The sequence below is a fragment of the Scomber scombrus genome, chromosome 11, assembly GCF_963691925.1.
Source record: "Scomber scombrus chromosome 11, fScoSco1.1, whole genome shotgun sequence".
NCBI lineage: Eukaryota > Metazoa > Chordata > Actinopteri > Scombriformes > Scombridae > Scomber > Scomber scombrus.
In genome coordinates, this window is record NC_084980.1 from 10,587,374 (window position 1) to 10,605,942 (window position 18,569).

Sequence of the window (18,569 nt, forward strand, 5' to 3'; positions counted from 1 at the left end):
GACAGATTCATGCTTCAGCTTTTTTTTATTTTATTTATGAGCACCAGTCCACCCTCTGGACCCCTATAGGACGGCGAGGGAAGCGTAAAAGAAGCGTGAAGACGACATGGGAAGCCCCGTGTGTCCGAGATGACCGATGGTTTGTTCAAAATAAACCTGTCTTTTTGTCCGCAGAGAGGGAAACGTAAAACAAGGCTTGTTTTTGGAGTCCCACCTCCCCTCCTCACTCCCCGTAGGATTTGATTCAAAGGCGAAAACCAAGATGGCCGCCGATTCCGTGCAGGTAGGAAAAGTTGACAACTGTTGCGAAAAAGTGCGCAAACTTGCTCCAGAGGGCTTAATAAATAAGTGAGCAAACAGCTTGGTTTCATGGAAGTTTGGTCGCTGTGCGACGATAATGTTGAATATAAGTAAATGGCCTAATCTAGATCCCAAAGGGTTGTCTGGGAATTATCCATGGATTGAGGCCTGGGAAACAATTATCCAAACTAACTTATCCTGAAGTTTTCAAAGTTTCAAAGCGGTGGGTTTGTGCGGGAGCCGCCGTGTTAATGAATGTAAGGGCCGCTGTTGTTCAAAGTTTCTGTTGTTTTAGTTCAATAGTTGAAGTCTAATGTTTGCTCTACGTTAACTTACAGGTCTGTAGCCCAGCGTTAAGTCAACCTGTGTAACGCTGCTTCCCTCCATGCAGTCATGTAGCTGCTAGCAGTGTATTTTTCAGTTTGAACATGTTTATCAGTAATGTGAATAAAGTGCCAAATGTTGCCATCGTTTATGTGGAGCAAGTGCTCACCGGTTTGCTGCACGTTTTTTCAAACAGACCAGTTGAACTTTTATGTCAATAGTAATGTAGCAGAGGTGAGAAATGAGGTGTACTTTAACCCATGTAAACATCTATCATTTGAGTAGTTATGCAAGTGTAATCGTCCAGTCCTCCCTTTTTATTTTCTATGAACAGCCATGACTCACTGATTTATATGGTTTCACTTGAGTGACGTCAGACCTAAAATAAATCTTTCTAACACCCCCCAAAAAATGATCCAAGTGTTGAAACTTTCTCCTGAACTTGATCTAAACACGTTACAAGTGCAGTCAAGTACTGTTTTAGCTTTACCCTCTAACAAACTAGTTTAAAAGAGCACTCACAGTTTGTTAGTCATCTGTACAGGGAGGAATGAGGAAAGTGATCACAGCTTATAACAAAGCTACCACCAGTGAGAAGTACTGGGTTAAATGTTTGCTATTTATGTTTCCCGCAGACTGAAACTGAGCACTGAGCCGACAGGTGCTGATGTCAGTGATGCTGCCGCTGAACAAGAGTTAAAAATATTTGTCATCTTGTTCACTGACTCGAAAAATCACCTGTTTCCTCATATAACTACTGCTACTACTTTGAACTGATTTTACCCAGATTGTCAGACTGTAATTGTTCGTTGACATCCGTCCATGTAGACTGGAGGAGAATTAAAAGTTCATCGGAGCTGTCAGTTTCAGCTGACGCACTCAAGTACTTGAAGTATGATAGATAACAAACAAGCCCATCCCTGTGTTGTGTTGTTTACATGTGATGGCAGCACATTTTGTATTATGTAACATAAAAAATGTCAGGCAACATCTGGTAGTTGAGCCTATGAGTTGTTATATTTAGTTAAAAGTTATTTATTTATTTATTTAGTAATAGCTGGATATATTTAGCTTTATATATTTCCCCTTGCCTTCTAAACCCTAAAGATTCAAAAGTTTAACTGCTAAATACAAGATGTCTCCTACTTCACTGTAAACTCGGTGTATGTGCACTGGAGGCTTCAGGTTTTCACATCACACCTGTCTATGAGTTGCACACTGGACCACGACTGGCTCCAAATTAGTTGTGGTGTCACAAGTCTTGCTTGTAAGCACCTGTCAAACTCAGATTTAAGGTTAGCACAGAGAAACTTTCCACTTTCAGCAGATGAATGTGAAAACAGCCTTTTAGTGTCAAATCTCTGCCCATACAGTCTGCACAGTGAAGCTCAAACATCCAACTGAAGTAACAAGAAGCGAAACACATTTTTGACTGGACGGGGAATTTAATGAAGAGCTGGATCAGCTGAGCAGTGCAACAGGTGCTGCAGAGCAGTTCACCACTTGTCCCAATCTGTGACATTGCAGCGTCAAGTCTCTCGACACAGAATAAACTTAATGTCCATCTGGCTCCGTCTTATCTGACATAGTGATGTGTCTCAGGCTTGTGTTAAGGGTGAGTTTGTAGGATCCACGTTTTATTAGCCTGTGTTGCTATTTCTGGTCTCAGCAGAGCACCAGGCTGCAGCCAACTCTCTGCAGCTAGCTGTGGGGTAAGACGGGCCCGGGTGTCAGGTTGTAGGCTGAGATAGGCCTCGCACAGAAATGGCAAGGGCTTGGCTTTTTAAGCGTGAGCATGGATAGTGGCCTCAACTTTTCCATTGTCCTATTGTCTGAATGGAGCTCTTGTTGTTGGACTTGAAGCTTTCGGGCTTAAAGAGCAACTTAACCTGCTTGCACTTGAAGTGCAGACCTAATGTTTGCTTTTACTTCACAGTTTCCTTTCATGTCCGAGCCACTAAAAAAGCTCTTTAACAAGATCAGCATGTGTAGGTAATAGTTGCCTTACTTTTGTAAATATTATCAGCAGTTTTATTAAGTAAGAGTGCTAGATGGCTGTCTGCAGGTCAGTTATTGCTATAAATGTGGTTGTTTTTATTTCTGTGGTGATGAACAATCCCTATCTTGTCATTAGTATTATCTAAAATCAATCAGCTGTTTAGTTTTTTTTAATATTAAACAAAAGAATGTGTAGCTTAAAGTTTTAAGGTGCACTCTTAAGTTAATTTTAGTTTATTTTAGGCTGTAAACATTTCAGAGAGCTGCTAGCAGAGCTGCACTGACATGATCCTCCATCTATCATAAACTGTATGCATTGTGGCCTGAGTGGAAACAGTTGCTTACAATTCCTGCTTCACTCGTCTTTAAACCAAATAAGTCTTGAGTTTCTGGTGTGGCGTCATTCCCCTGATTAGGTAACGCACTCAAGCAGCATGAAATGATAAGCACCGCACAGGTAAAAGAGCAACTGGAGGAAGTATTGCAGCTCCAGAGAAACAAGAGGTGAAACCAATCTTGCGACTGAGCGCCGGCTCTCTTTCTGTGGATGCAGTTTCTTTGTTTGATCTCAAATTAAAACGCAGACCTTGCGGGCCTACTAGCTGATTTATTTCCACCTTATCTGATCGGCCTTTCGTGGATTTCCTTGCATTGTTGCGCTGTAAAATAGGCCCTTTTGGGTGTCCTCACGCTGTCCTCATACCACGTTGGGCAAACACAGCTACAGTGCAAACATGCTTTGCAGGGCAGTGAGCTTGAAGAGCTGACCCCCCCCCCCCCAAACTCCCCGTCCCCGACCACCATTCTTCCACTGGAGTTGTGACCTCCATTTTACCTATGAGTCATCAAGGAGCCTCCGGACCAGGATATGTGCAAACTATAGTTTCCTCTGAAGAGAGCACCTATAGAGGAGAGAGAGGAATTTCACAAGGGCCGGCCAAGCGTATGACTGAGCCCGTGGAAATCCCTTATCTTACCAAACATTTTTCCCCCCGAACGTAAATCTGCTTGTCAGAAATAGAGTAGATAATTTCAGGATGTCCCCCAGGTAACTGTTTAACTGTGGTGAGCCGCTCAGGTCCTGAAGCAGCTTGTCTCATGATCAGATCAATTGAGTTAGTACATGAGGGCTTAATAAAATACTCACACTGAATATGATTGCTTTTGCTGAGGGAAATTAGGTCTTTTTGTTCCTGAAGGTTTCATGAAAGTACATTTATTTTTTATGATATTAGCGGAGATAGTACGGCTTTAAAGGACTGCGAGGAACGAGGATTTTCTGTGAAAGTGAAGCAGGAAAAGAAGACAGCACAGCCGGCTTTTAAAGCTCTCGTGTTTTTAAAAAGCTCTGTTTTCACCGGTGGAGTAAAAAACTTTTAACTCAACTATCATCTGCTCTGAGACTTCGACAGCACTCTTAACTATACTTAAAACCTTCTTACAGTAGTCGGGTGTGTAGTTTCAGTGTTTTTCCTCCTCTCCTCCACCACACAAGTTGCTTTCCAGGGGGGGGGGGGGGGGGGACCACAATGGACAGCCAGCGTTATGTTTTTAACTTGGGTTAATTTTAGACACAGTCCTCTCCCTGGAGCGAGATTAGGTCCCATTCTGGGCTGCTCTGACCTCACAGAGTGTGAAGCTAAGACGGATTTGGCTGTCGCTGCTCAGACGGTTTATCTTCCCCTGTTGATGTCAACAGTCTGCGTGAGAAAGAGAGCGCAAAATGCGAGAGAAAATCGGATACTCGGGGAGTGAATGAGTGGGGCCTTGGACGGAGCCTCTCCCAGCCATGGTGTAGCCTAACCTTTGTGGCGGAGCGTATCGTTTTTCCTTCGCTGGGGTGGATGTAATGACTGTTTAGCTGGTCAGCAGAACATGCGAGGACTGGGTTGTTCATCTGATGTAGAGATGGAGTTGGATGAAACCGATGAAGCTACGGTAAGGAAGAAAGATTAGTTAAAAAGTAGAAATTTTGTATTTACTTGATCCATCTTTTTACCGCCCTCTCCTCAGGTTGCTGTAGTTTTAACAGTTGATCATTAAATAGCATCTAATCGCATTAAGTCTAAATGTGGATATCCGAGTGTTCGGTTTGACTAGTTTCATTTGTATCAAAGTCATGTTTGGTCGAAAGCAGGAAGAAAAGAGATCCCATGGTAGTCACAGTGTGGCGATGTGCTGTCTTTCACATCTCATTATGAACCTTGTTCCATGAATGGAATAAGTTAATTTACACACTTAAACTTGGCTCAGTGTCAGAGGCCTTCAGACGGATTACATATATGTTTAGTAGCTTTTGTTATCTGGAGTGACACACAAAATTTGACTTGAGTTTGTGTGGGTTGGGCTGGCATATGGTGATGACTACAGTGAAAAAACGCAATAAGATGTGATAATGTTGGAGGAGGAGTGTCTGTTAGTGTGGATGTATAAAAAGAATTGGATGCAGCGTTGGAGGCATGGCCCCGTTTGCTGCATGATGCCAAAAGACCCACTTTAAAGAAATTACCTGGATGAAAACATACTGAGCATGCTCAATAGAGACTCCTGCCTGCCGAGACGGCTCCGGCTAATTTGAACGTGGATGAAATGATTCAATCGTGCAGCTTTTCTAGACTTGTGGAAATGTGATCGGACTGAATGGATCAAATTCGGGTAGTGAAAAAAATCTTGCTTACAAAAAAAGTAACTGCTGAGTTACAGACGTCTCTTTCACAACATGAGTCTATGAGTTAAAGTATTTTTGAGGCCAATAGCATTCCGTGTTGGACCTGAAGTTGTAATTAGACGGTTTGTTACTGTGTCAAATTGGCTTCTATCCCAGCGCTGTTCCTCGGGGCTCACTGTGTGACAGGTTGCACCTCATGTTGGTGTGGACAGGGAAGGGGGCTTTTGAAATCATAATGCAACCCTACTTTACACTAACGATTTTTCCGAAACATTAAATGTCACAGATGTTCAGTCATGTGTACGTGTAATTTATTGAGCAAATATCAGTAGTACATAAATGAGGGCAGGTTTTAAGTTTGGCTTGTCATTTGGCTTGTTGTGATGCCCAACTTACCGTTGAGCTTTGATCAATGAATTGTATGGTGAAAGGAAATCGATTTATTATTCACAGTCGTCAGATAGTCGCAGGCATATTATGTGATCAACCAGTGGAACGTTACCACCTTATTCACAATCCCCTCTAAAGCTCGGATCCATTCAGGAAGTAACTTCTAATCCCTCTTTAGTTGAGGTGAAGGCTTTAAGGATGCAGGTCAATGGTGACTGACAGCAGCAGTGAAAACACGGTGTTGAGGATAGCTCAAGTTCAATACCCAGCTCTACAACCGGCTGACCTCAAAATACTCAGGTTAGGCAGCCAGTGTTCAATCTCAGGTTTGGTCAGAAGTTTTTTCAGTGCATTTCAGTCATTATAGCTTTAAATGTTCCTAGAGATTGTTGTTGTTCGCTAGATACTCAGGATCAAGAAAAGTGACTGCTGGGATGTTAATGTTGCGTGCAGCTTCTCTTCTGTTACTGCTGCTTTACTGCTGTCAGGAGCACTTACGACTAAATGGAGATGCATATATTTTGGGAGGAAACAGCCTCAGCTGTTTCGAAGCATTTGCAAGTTGGATGCAGACCGTTTGTATTAATAAGCCCTGATGGTTAAACACTACTCAAATATGCCAGCGTGTGCAGTCCATTTGTTGACTGAGTCACTGACCTGTGCATGTCCTCTCCTCCTCCTCTTACTCCGCTTTCCCATTTTCCTCCTCCTCCTCCTCCCTCGCTGACCCTCGCTAAATTACATTCCACTTCTTCTTCTTATCTCCTCTTTTTTCTTTCTTTCTCTCCTTTCCTCCCACAGGGGGATGCCAGGGGCCAGATGGTGGCAGAGCGATTGGGTCTGGGACACAACCTGGACCTGTCCGACACCATGGTCCAACAGAAGCTGGAAGAGATCAAGGAGCAGATCCGTCGCGAGATCCGCAAGGAGCTGAAGATCAAAGAAGGAGCAGAGAACCTGCGCAAGGTAATATCGCTGATTTTTTTTGTTTGACAAGCAGCAAGTTGTTAAATATTGACACTTATTAAAGGGGTAGTCCAGCAATTTAGTATTGGGCTTCCATTAAGTTAGTTTGCTCATAACAGACACTATAGCAAAGTTCAAAGCATATTTTCTACAGTGCAGCCAATAGCCTCTTCCCAAATATCCATGTCCTTCAAACTCTCTGTCACTAGTCTTTTTGGTAATGAATTCATTGTCCTCAATCCCAACCTGAGATAACCGTCATGAGATCATCAGGATTTTGTTTTTCTCCAGATAGTGAGGCTGAGTAATACTCCCCATGATCATCAGTTGAAATCCCCTTAATCTTCTTATTCTTGTATTTTTATGTCATTAGATAAACGTTTTCTCAAGCCTCCTCTCCTCTCCTCTCCTCTCCTCTCCTCTCCTCTCCTCTCCTCTCCTCTCCTCTCCTCTCCTCTCCTCTCCTCTCCTCTCCTCTCCTCTCCTCTCCTCTCCTCTCCTCTCCTCTCCTCTCCTCTCCTCTCCTCTCCTCTCCATCTCCTCAGGTCACCACAGACAAGAAGAGCCTGGCTTATGTCGACAACATGCTGAAAAAATCGAACAAGAAGGTTGAGGAGCTTCACCAGGAGCTGCAAGAGCTTAACGCCCACATTGTGGTCAAAGACCCCGAAGAGCTGCAAGGTAACAAGCAGCAGTAAAAAAAGAAAAAAAAGATAGATGACACTAACACTACACCATCCTTACATCGGCACATGCGTCATACACGTTTACACATCAGTCCTTCACGTCTTGTGTCTGAGCGTGTGGTAGGAGGGTTCGTTACATATCGGAGGTAGAACTGAAATTATTTGTTGATTGATTGATTTGTAGAATAATCGGCAACTAAAGTACCAATACTGGAGAAAAAAATACATAACCGATGATCAGGTGTGAGAATTTACTGCTTTTTGTTGACTTGTGTGACAATAGACTGAATATTTTGATGGTATCAGCCTGAGCAGAACAGTTTAAGTATGTGATGGTGTTATGGATGCAGGTTAACGGTGACTGACAGCAGAAAGAACATTGTGACGTGCATTTTCTAGTACACTCAAACACCTTCATTTTTAAATTGATTTTTTATATAAAACAGGTGGTATAACGTGAGGAAATGCAATTTCTAGAGGAATGTAGTTTTTCGGTGGGTTACATTTTACTGACTCATGTTTCTCCCAATTTAACATATTTTTCATAACGTAATCCTCAGACAAAGGCCAGTTTCTCTGCTTCACTGACAATGGCAGTCCAGTCTTCTTGCTTGAAGGGTCATGTGATGGTTTTCTTGCTGACAGCCAAAAGTATTCATCCTCTGTACCCGACAAGGTTATACATTTATTATATATTACCACGTTCTCTTTAGCAGTCTCTTACATACTTGTGTACCGCAAATGCAAAGTATCACTGAGTAAATAACTTTGGCAATGTTGTGTTAGAGCAACACTTCTATCAACACACACACACACACACACACACGTTCAGTCTTTGGAGGTGACTCATTCTCCAGAGGCCGACATTGTTGCATTCCACATTCCACCGACAGTTACAATGAGCTGTCGATTGTTTCCCTCGGAGGCTGCTGAAAGCCCGCTCCTGTGCGTTTGTGGACAACAATGGAATTTGGAAAGAGTTAACAACACAACAGCGGCGTGTGTCCAGCGCGGTTTTCGTTACAACGGCGGCCTTATGGGACAGTCGTCGCCTTGGCGAATTCAGGAAGATAAGGAATGGTATTTGTCTGCCTGTCGCTATCACATCCCCCCCAGTTCAGTTGACATTAGGAAGTAGATGAGGAGGGATGTGTGTGTTGGGGGAGGGAAGGGAGGCTGTCTTGGTAAATGGTTATCTTAAAGTGGGAACAAATTTAGCTTGACTCGGTGACCCCTCCATCTGATGAACGAGGGCTTTCTTTTTAAGTGACGCGACGCCAGCGGAATGTCGCTGGCCGTCGCCAAATGATGGAAAGGAGTGAAACGAGTGCAGCTCAGCACCGCAGTCATGAGACAGCTTCTTGAAATACGCTCAGCTCTCCAAACCGCGAGAGACAGCACTTGTTTCCTGAATTAGCAGGAAGGAGTTGCGCTGCCTCTGCGAGCAGCCAGAATGTGTTTTTGTTCCAGGAGAAGCTTGAAGGGAGGCTCTGGTTATTCTCCGCCGCTCGGCTGACGCCAGGAATGGACCGACACACTCTTTGGGCGCAGACCCAGGGTCACCAGTCAGGTCCCACTGTCACGTATGATTTCATTCATAAAGAGACCTGCCCAAAGATCAGCAGTTTACTCCCCTGAATACAAGTCCAGTCTGTTTTCCCTCCAGTCATTACATCACATCTCAAGTGACAACCATTCATGTCCGTTTTTAGGGCCAGTTCTCCCGATCATGATGTCATTGTTAAGAGAGTATTGTTAGCGTGTTTCTCGTTGCTTTCTCATCAGATACACACGGGGTCAATGTGAGGGAGGGTTCCCCTTGTCAGCTGTCCAGCAGTGACATCAGTCCCGCAGCTATTCGGTAGCTCAGTATCTTGTCCTCCAGCCCAGCGTGGGCTGAACCACGCCGAGAAAGGAGGGGTCCTTGAATTCTTGGCTCGATGATGACCTCGACCAAAGCCCCCCACCCTACTCCCCACCCCCCACACTCAGAGAGGAAAGCCCCAAGCGTAGGCTGGATGACATACACAGCACTTTTGCACGTGTCTTCTTCATTCTCAGCTATTAAGTCTCTCATCGCACATGACTTGTGAACGTGATCTTAAGATCATTAGAGCTGTAACGATTAGATGATTCATTGGTTTGTTGATTGACAGAAAATAAAATGACAGCTATTTTGATAGTCGATTGAACATTTTCAGTCATTTTCCAAAGAAAAAATGCTAAGATTCTCTTACGTCAGCTTCTTAAATGTGAATATTTTCTGGTTTCTTTACCAAAGATATTGAACTGAAGATCTTTGGTTGTTGACTGTTTGTTGAGATGTTTTATATTTGAACTGACTAATAGATTCATTGAGAAAATAATTGACAGATTAATCAGTGAATAAAATAATAAGTTGCAGAGGGAGCGGTTTGATATGCAACAAAAATCTCCGTCTGAAATGGAGACAGGGTTGTTGTGGTTCTGTTACGGGTCCATCTCTGACTCAACATGGTCTTACTGTAATCGCAGTTACACTGAAGACGATGCAATATGAGTTTTGTGAACAGTAAAGACAGTTTTGCCCCAAGCCTCTATTAAATTCCCAACTGTCTCCATAGGCTTTCTACAGATATGTTTGGATGAAAGACTACGATTGCCCAGTCACGTTCTTCTCGTCTAACCCCTGCCTCTCAGTGTGTGTGCCCGTGTGTGTATCTGTATACAAGAGGGTTGCCCCGGGAAGGCTAACAGAAACCTCAGCAGTGATGCTCTCTCAATTTATTAAGGGTCATTAGATGAATCATTCAAACATTCAGTTCAAAGAATCACATGCTTCCTTTTCCGCCCAGATCCCGCAGGTGTTCAAAGGATTCATTAGACACTGTTTTGTTGAAACATTCGGAGTGAATGAATCACAGACTCGCCTGCTGGTTATTGTTTGGCATCTGTGTTTGGCAGCGCTTCCTAAAATAACTGATTTTCTTCACTGTTGTTATTGTACGTAATGTCAGTCGGGCTCACTTGAATGGAGCCAAGACACATTAAGCAAAATCTTTTTTCTTGTTTCCTTTTTTTACAAATATTTATATCATATGGCTTTTTTTTCACAGGACTTTAGAAAAACCAAAAGACTAGAATTTACCTAAAAGACTAAATAAAGATGTATAATGAGCTGATATTTTGTAGGTGTATCTCTTTCTAACTCAAGTGTTTGTGTCCCTTTTCTAAGAGGAGTTCCACTATGACGGCACAGACTCTGAAACTGAACTTGCAAGTCAAGTCAGGAGAAGTCAGGCAGGTTTTTTTGCCCACCTCACCTGTATGTGTGTGTGTGTGAGAATGTTTTGCGCTGCACTGATCAGTCTGGGGAGGGGTTTTCTTTGCACCGTTTCAAGTTCAGACATGAAAACCCACAAAAAAACAAAACGGTGAGCTCATCGCCCAGAACTGCAGTCCAGTTCAGCGGATAGAAGTCACTTGTTTTCATTTTCACTTTTGTGTGTTTGTGTGTGTGTGTGACAGACCCAGAAGTCTACTTTAATTTGGGCAAAGAAGCACCGATGTATGAACACAAAAAGACCCCACACAGTCTGAATTTGTAATAGTTGTGGATATACGATTGTTAAAAGTGTTTTTATCTGCATGTGTAGTAATGTCACTGTAGTATGAGTCGTTGTGTGCAAGTTCACACTTGTTTTATTGTTGTTGTTGTTTCTCATCAAGTGCTCGGATTAGACATGGCTGCAGGGTTACCCTCTGCTGTTAAAGTTGCGACAGATTTCAGGAAAGCATCAATCAGTTGAGAGAAAATCAGTGACTGTCTTTGTATCACAGCTGTTTAACAAAGCTTCAAACCAAGTCATTCTTCATTTATCTAGTCATCTGGCTTCCCCTTATCAATCATGATTCTTTTGTCTGCATAATGGAGAAAAAAAACAACACATTTGATCGCTGTCTGAAAGTACCATCTATTGATCTGAAATTTCTGATCCAGATGTTAGTGTTGCTGATTTGTGTAGTCCATCTCGCCTGGAGAGAGTGAATCAAATGGCGCCTTGTGTTAACAAACCACATCGGTGTATAAACAGCAGAACTTTTTGGATATATTATTTGACTACTGAAGTTGCTACCTGACGTGTTTTTGTAAACAAAGTTCTTGGTCATCACGCTGAGCTGCAGGACTGTTTAGCTAACTTCAAAATGGCTGGCAGCCAAAAATAGCACACGCATGCTGAGTTGCTGTTTACAGTCGGTGTATATTTGTGACAAACTCCAGCAGCACACACAGCCTCAAATATCAGCAGTTGTTTCCAAAGAGCCATGAGGCACTAACTTTTACTCCTTTTTTTTTTCATGACTTTGCACAGAATGCCCTCTGACCCCAGACACCCCGAACAGCGAGAACAGAATGTGCACCAGCAGTAGCCGCCTGGCTGCCCTCAAAAGACAGAACGACATCGAGCTCAAGGTCAAACAGGGTGCCGAGAACATGATTCAGATGTACTCCAACGGGCCTTCCAAGGTAGGATTCAACATGACTGCCAAGTGTGTAAAATCACACACATCTGTTGTACACAGTTACACACAAAAACACAATTAGTTTCATACTACCTGGATCTTATGTTTGTAGTTTTGCCATCATTTGTATTCCTCATAATAACATTGTACTTATCTGGTAGATCTGGTAACGTGGTCATATCATTAAAAAATGTCAAATAGTGTAAAAAACACGCAGTCAGACCATCATACAGGTTTTAAAACAAACCTTCATGTTAAAACTTACTTTGAACAGTTTAGTTATCTAACCCAAACCCAAAATAGCCATCAATGTACCAACAGTTTCTGTGGGCACTGTTTACCAACCAACTTCCTTGTTCAACATTGACTTGTTGTATTTTACCATAGTTGTATATAAAAACAGCGATGGTTTGCCTGTTAAATGAGGGGATTATTAGCATGTTAACATTTTCAATTTTGCCTCCCGAAAGTGTTTTGAATAAACAACAAACAAACAAAGTCATGTGCATTCGCACATTTAATTTCTCTGCTGGTTGAGATCATTTCGATCAAAAAGTGACACCCATCCAGTGTTACACAGTTTTTCACAAGAACAAAAAAAATCAAAGATCAGAGAAAATTCTGGAAAAAAAACATTTTTTTGTTTGTTTTGTCTTTTCTGTCCTGTTAATCATCTCGTGACCCCCTCGTGATGTATCTTATCTCATTTTAACCTATTGGACCGGCTTACAGCAATATTGTTTCCAGACCTTAGCTGTTACTTGGGCAAGTCCAGAGTTATCATATCGGATAGAAGTTATAGGAAAAACAGGAAAATAGGAGGGTGTCTCACATGTGATTCAATGTGCTTCCTTGCAGCATTTTGTGGCTTCATTATAATTTTTTCAAGCAAATTATGAAACCTACTGCTGTATGTTGTCCTTCTCCTAAACATCAGTCAGAACAAATAGCAAGACTACTGGAAGGAGGTGTATTTTATATCACAGACTCAGAACCATCAGTGTACCGTGAGCGTAATCACGTGAAAGCTGGAGCGAGAAGGCTTGTTCCCAGTTTAAAAAACTGTTTCCACACTGCACATGGTAGAATGATACATGGTGGGTTTGCTTTTACGGCTTCACTGTAGGGGAGCAGGAAACATGAGAAGGCGCTGACACATACAGTATGTCATACACACCGCTGTTTGTACACAAAGCTCTTAAGGTCACTGTGGCTCCTCTAATACTCACAGTAAGAAAAACTATAATTTAGCTGGTGTGTGTGTGTGTGTGTGTGTGTGTGTGTGTGTGTGTGTGTGTGTGTGTGTGTGTGTGTGTGTGTGTGTGTGTGTGTGTGTGTGTGTGTGTGTGTGTGTGTGTGTGTGTGTGTGTTGTGTGTGTGTAAAAGTCACTAGGACCAATAACAACAGCTGGAGCACTGAGAGCCTATCATGCTCAGCTTGGCTCTTGTGTCAGCCAGCCATTGAAGACACTTGTTAGTGGACGGTTTTAGTGTAGTGTTGGATTTCAGTGGTGCCAACTGCTCTGCCAGTGATGTAACTCTGCCCTTCATTATAAGTTTCTGTGTGTGTCATTTTAATGGAGCTTGGATTAATTTGAATTTCTCACATCTTGAAAAGTAATAGTTCCACATTTTGAAGAATGTACTTACTCGCTTTCTTGCTGAGAGTCGGATGAAAAGATCGATGTCACTCATGTCCAGTAACTTTGAAGCTACAGCCAGCAGCTGCTTAGCTTAGCTTAACATGAATATTAGGATCAGGCGGAAACAGCTAGCCTGACTCTTTCCAAAGATAACCAACAAGAACCTCTCAAAAATAAATATCTTACACCTTTCTAGTCTAATTTTTCTAATCCTAAAGTAGGCTTTAAGTTTTACCCAACAAAAGGGCTGCAACTATCCATTACTTTCATGTCTGACATATTGGTCACTTAATACTTTGCTTTAATTAGTAAGTAACTCTAAATGTCAGAAAATAGTAAAATATTTCATATATTAATTCACAGTGATATAAAATGGAGAAAAGCTGCAAATCGTCACAATTTACAAGCTGGAACAGTCACATTCTGGGGCTTTTTTGGCTTGAAAAATGACACAATCAGCAACTATTTTAATCAATCTATCATCAAAATAGTTGGTTGAGGATTCATTTTCTGTTGATCAACTAATCAGGACACCATAAAACAACCTGCAAAAATGTGAGGAGGAAATGTTTGAGCAAATAAATCTAAAAATGTATTATAATGTAAAACTGAAAGGTCAGTGGCTTGAGGCAGCAGCACTGATGTAGTTGTTTGTACTGCAGTGTAGTAAAGGGGACTGAAACTGCCATACAAAGCCACCCCTAGCCCTCCTCCTCCTCTTCCTCCTCCTCTCTCTCCCTGTTCGACCAGGGGGAGGTCACAGTGTTTTGTAAGCCACCTCAGACAGACAGACAGACAGACAGACAGGGGCACCTTCCAGTTGGAAATAGTCCTGTAGTGATGTCATAAAGGAAATGCCTGTTGGACAGAGGTCTTTCCTGCGCACACTGCTATCAACAACAACCAGGATTTAAACTTCAGAGGAATTCTGGGTGGAGTTTGCTCGAGCGGGTCAGCAATTACAACACACAATGAGATTCCACTTTTTGGTGAACAAGATTTTCCATGTGGTCACTCGATGTTTGGCTCCAATTAAGGGCATGCCCTGGCGTCCTGGCCTGTTTTTGAATTGCGTGCTCACAACAACATAACACAATGAGTGACGAAGGATGGCGTGTGCTGTCGACCTTCTGTAAAGTCCTTCCACCAAGGCTTATTTGACTCAGAAAAACAAAACATTATTAAAAACCGTTGACTCGGTTATTCATATTAAAGTGTGCGGATGTAATGATGAGGTTCTCCCTACAGACACTTAATATTTTATTTCACTCACAGGATCGGAAGTTGCTAGCGACAGCCCAGCAGATGCTTCAGGACAGCAAGACAAAGATCGAGTTCATCAGGATGCAGATCCTTAAGGCCAGCCAGGCCAGCGAGCTGAGCTTCGAGAGCAACGAAGTGATGGGTGAGCTTTTGCTTACATTGAATGAGCCATGTAGAATCAGTTTAGTGGAGAAGTGCTGCTCACAAACAAAAACACAGATACAGAATCACCACAAAATCCGCACAAAGTCTTATAAGCAGTTTTGTCTCTAAATAAAGAGTCATGTCCTCCCTTGTCCTCCAGACAAACCCATCATCAGCCCGCTGGACCTGCGGGTGGAAGAGCTGTGTCACCACGCCAGGATAGAGTCCGCCGTGGCTGAGGGAGCCAAGAACGTCATGAAACTCCTGGGCACAGGAAAAGTCACAGAAAAAAGAGCACATTCAGAGGTTTGTGTCAGCATGTGTGTACATATAAATCACATCCACAAATCAAATCGATTTAGGAACAAGATTCTGGCAAACTTTAAAATGAAACTGATGCGTAAACTGTTGCTGTGCTCTACTAAAGTAAAACCGACTATGTAATTGATGCCGTCTCTCTGTGACTCATCTCTCCTTCTTCTCTCTCCAGGCGCAGGCTCGTTTTAACGAGTCCAGCCAAAAGCTCGACCTCCTGCGATATTCCTTGGAGCAACGTCTCAACGAGTTGCCTAAAAACCACCCGCGCAGCAGCAGTATTGTGGAGGAGCTGTCCCTCTTGTCCACGCCGGTCCTCAGCCCAAGATCCAGCATCATTTCCACACAGAACCAGTACAGCACTGTGACCAAGCCCGCTGCACTCACAGGTGACTTTAAAGAGGACACGACGATAGACCATATCTATCATCCGTTTTATTTTTTACACACGTTATTCAATCTGCATTTCATTACAAATTGTGCACTCATACCTGATTTGAATCTCAATGTTATTTGGGATCTCATAACCTAAAATGTCTCTAAAGGTTAAACATAAATTCTCACGAAATCACACAAACTCCAACACGGCTTTTGATTATGAATTTGTTCATTTTTATTGGAGGCGCCATGAAAAAACGAATGAAATACTTCCAACCACATTCCCTCCATTATTTAAAATTTGGTCTATGTGTTGTTACATGCACATTGCTTTCTCGATGCTGATGCTCAACTCAACTGATGATCAGTTGTCAGTAGATGTTATTCATTGTTACCATGGAAATGCCATAAAGTAGCCTGCACTTAGGTTGGCAAATGGTTTTGGCATAAAATGATTAGAATAGTCTGAATAAGGCTAACTGGTATTTAAGTATTTATGTAATTTATGAAATGCAATAAATCAATGAGACAGATTATGTGATTGTTGTTTTGTCCTTCCTCATCACCAGGCACATTAGACGTTAGGCTCATGGGCTGTCAGGACCTTCTGGAAAATGTCCCGGGCCGTTCCAAAGCTGCATCTATCCCACTGCCCGGCTGGAGCCCGAGCGAGACGCGCTCATCCTTCATCAGCAGAGCAAACCGAAACCGCGGCGTGAGCTCGCGTAACGTGACGAAGAGCGAGGAACTCTCCAGTAAGTAAATCTCCACCCTTGACGTTATCTGAAAAGAGCAAATATTGACAAAGTGACGGGACAATAATTACCTGACTGCTTTTAGTGTGTCACTGATGTTACCAATAAATACCTAATCTGTATAACGCTTAATAACAGTCACAATTAGAACATTTTTACACTCTTTGTTTCCTCAGATGAGATCGGTGCAGTTTTGAAACTCGACAACACAGTAGTCGGCCAGACGAGCTGGAGGCCAGTCAGCAACCAGGCCTGGGACCAGAAGTTTACATTGGAGCTGGATCGGGTAACACACACACTCACACATTTCTGACCTTGGCCTACATGGATGCTGTTGACTCAATGTTGTGTTTGGTTAACACGGTCGGTGTGTTTCACCTCTTTTTGTTGCGGTCTGTGCGTCCTTTAGTCTCGTGAGCTGGAGATCTCTGTGTATTGGCGTGACTGGCGTTCGCTCTGCGCGGTCAAGTTCCTGCGGTTGGAGGACTTCCTGGACAACCAGCGTCACGGGATGTGTCTGTACCTGGAGCCACAGGGGATGCTGTTTGCTGAGGTGTGCACATACTGATAGTATTATCAACCTTCACCGGTGACAAATGACACAATGAAACAGCTCATGGTGGCCTGTAGAAATCTCTTCTGACCACACACTACTCTCAGCAGCATAATGTTCATTTTACAATGTTTGGAAGCATTGCCACCGTACATACTGTGTGTGCACATGTACACACTGAAGTAGATCTCTCATAGTTGAATTTGCTGTTTCTCTTCATCAGGTAACTTTTTTCAATCCTGTCATTGAGAGACGGCCAAAGTTGCAAAGACAAAAGAAGATTTTCTCAAAGCAGCAAGGTGAGTTAGTAGTGTTACAGTTTTGATTACCAAATCAGTTTCTATGGGCGAAAGGAAAGGAGACATTACTTTGTATTAAACTATATGTTCCTCTCTTATTTCTTCTCTTCTTTCTCTATCCTTCCTCTTCTCTCTCAGGTAAGACCTTCCTGCGAGCCCCTCAGATGAACATCAACATCGCCACATGGGGCCGCTTGGTGAGAAGAGCCATACCGACCGTCAGCACTAACTCCTTCAGCCCGCAGGCAGTTGAGACTGGGCCCAGCAGCCTGCCTGGTTCACCCACACCCTGCAGGTGCTGAAACATGCTCATACTGCACCTAAATGGATATTTAACAGTAATAAATGCACTGAATTGATGACAAAGACAAGACGTTTCGGTCCCTCAGACTTTCACGAGGCATATCCTATGCTATCATATGCTCTGTAAACTTGCAGTAGAAGACATTGTTGTGGTGTAAAGAGCAAGCAAAGTAGTTTTGCTGGATCTCTGATATGATCACTAAGCTGTACTCTTGTCCGTACACAGCGACCCGCTGGTGACCAAGCTGGACTTTGACAAAGAGCCCACCCCAGGACCCAAGCACTACCCAGCACCCGACGACAACCGGGAGCCACTTGTGCAGCATAAGATGCCCGACAAGGAGGAAGTACAGGTATAGTATTATAGGAATCACAGCTATTGCCGATAAGGCAGCAATGAACTGATGTAATCACAGCTGGTTGACGGCACAGCAGTAGCTCAGTGGTTTGATGCTGTTTGCATCAAACAGCATGCAGCCAGACAAGAAGCCCTGTGTAGAAATCATTTGACAGGAATAATAGATTAACAATTCTGGAGGGTAAATTGTAGCATTTAATGGTCAGATGGGATATAACTCCAACATTTTAACTACTGTGTGGCATACACAGTAGTTAAAATGTTGGAGTTATCCCAATAAAATGCTTTGCTAGCCATGCTGTAAAAACTAAACTAAAAACAAAAACTTCAAATCATACATTTATAGTTTGAGTTTTTATGCCTCTGTACTGGCGACAGCGTGGCCACAGGCTTTATGTTTTCAGGTTGTGTGTCATCTGTCCCATTGTTAAACACTATCTCAGGAACACCTTGAGAGAATTTCTTCAAATTGGCACAAACGTCCCCTTGGACTGAAGGATGAACTGATTAGATTTTCAATGGTCAAAGGCCAAAGGTCACCTTGACCTCACAAAACACATTTTTGGCCATAACTCAAAAATTAGTTCATTATGACAACACTTCACACAGATGTCAAACAGGTTAAAATGATGAAGTGATTACAATGTATATCTAAAATGTCAAAGGTCAACTTCCCTGTGACATTGTAATGTTCTGCAAATCACTTCTCTGTTCAATATTGAA

At 42.7% G+C, this 18,569-nt stretch overlaps 1 protein-coding gene across 2 annotated transcripts in view; it reads left to right on the forward strand.

Moving 5' to 3' along the window:
- The window catches only part of pkn2a (protein kinase N2a), a 22,899-nt gene continuing 4,330 nt past the window's right edge, over positions 1-18,569 (forward strand). The window contains exons 1-13 of one of the 2 annotated variants that reach the window (XM_062428409.1): positions 1-283; positions 6,482-6,646; positions 7,192-7,327; positions 11,685-11,839; positions 14,754-14,883; positions 15,046-15,191; positions 15,376-15,589; positions 16,148-16,333; positions 16,510-16,619; positions 16,743-16,886; positions 17,110-17,185; positions 17,324-17,480; positions 17,715-17,841. In XM_062428409.1, coding sequence (XP_062284393.1) covers positions 263-283; positions 6,482-6,646; positions 7,192-7,327; positions 11,685-11,839; positions 14,754-14,883; positions 15,046-15,191; positions 15,376-15,589; positions 16,148-16,333; positions 16,510-16,619; positions 16,743-16,886; positions 17,110-17,185; positions 17,324-17,480; positions 17,715-17,841 — 1,767 coding nt within the window. In that variant the 5' untranslated portion in view covers positions 1-262. Of the gene's footprint in view, positions 284-4,228; positions 4,561-6,481; positions 6,647-7,191; positions 7,328-11,684; positions 11,840-14,753; positions 14,884-15,045; positions 15,192-15,375; positions 15,590-16,147; positions 16,334-16,509; positions 16,620-16,742; positions 16,887-17,109; positions 17,186-17,323; positions 17,481-17,714; positions 17,842-18,569 lie in introns of those variants that run through there. The other variant, XM_062428408.1, reaches the window with a different exon arrangement.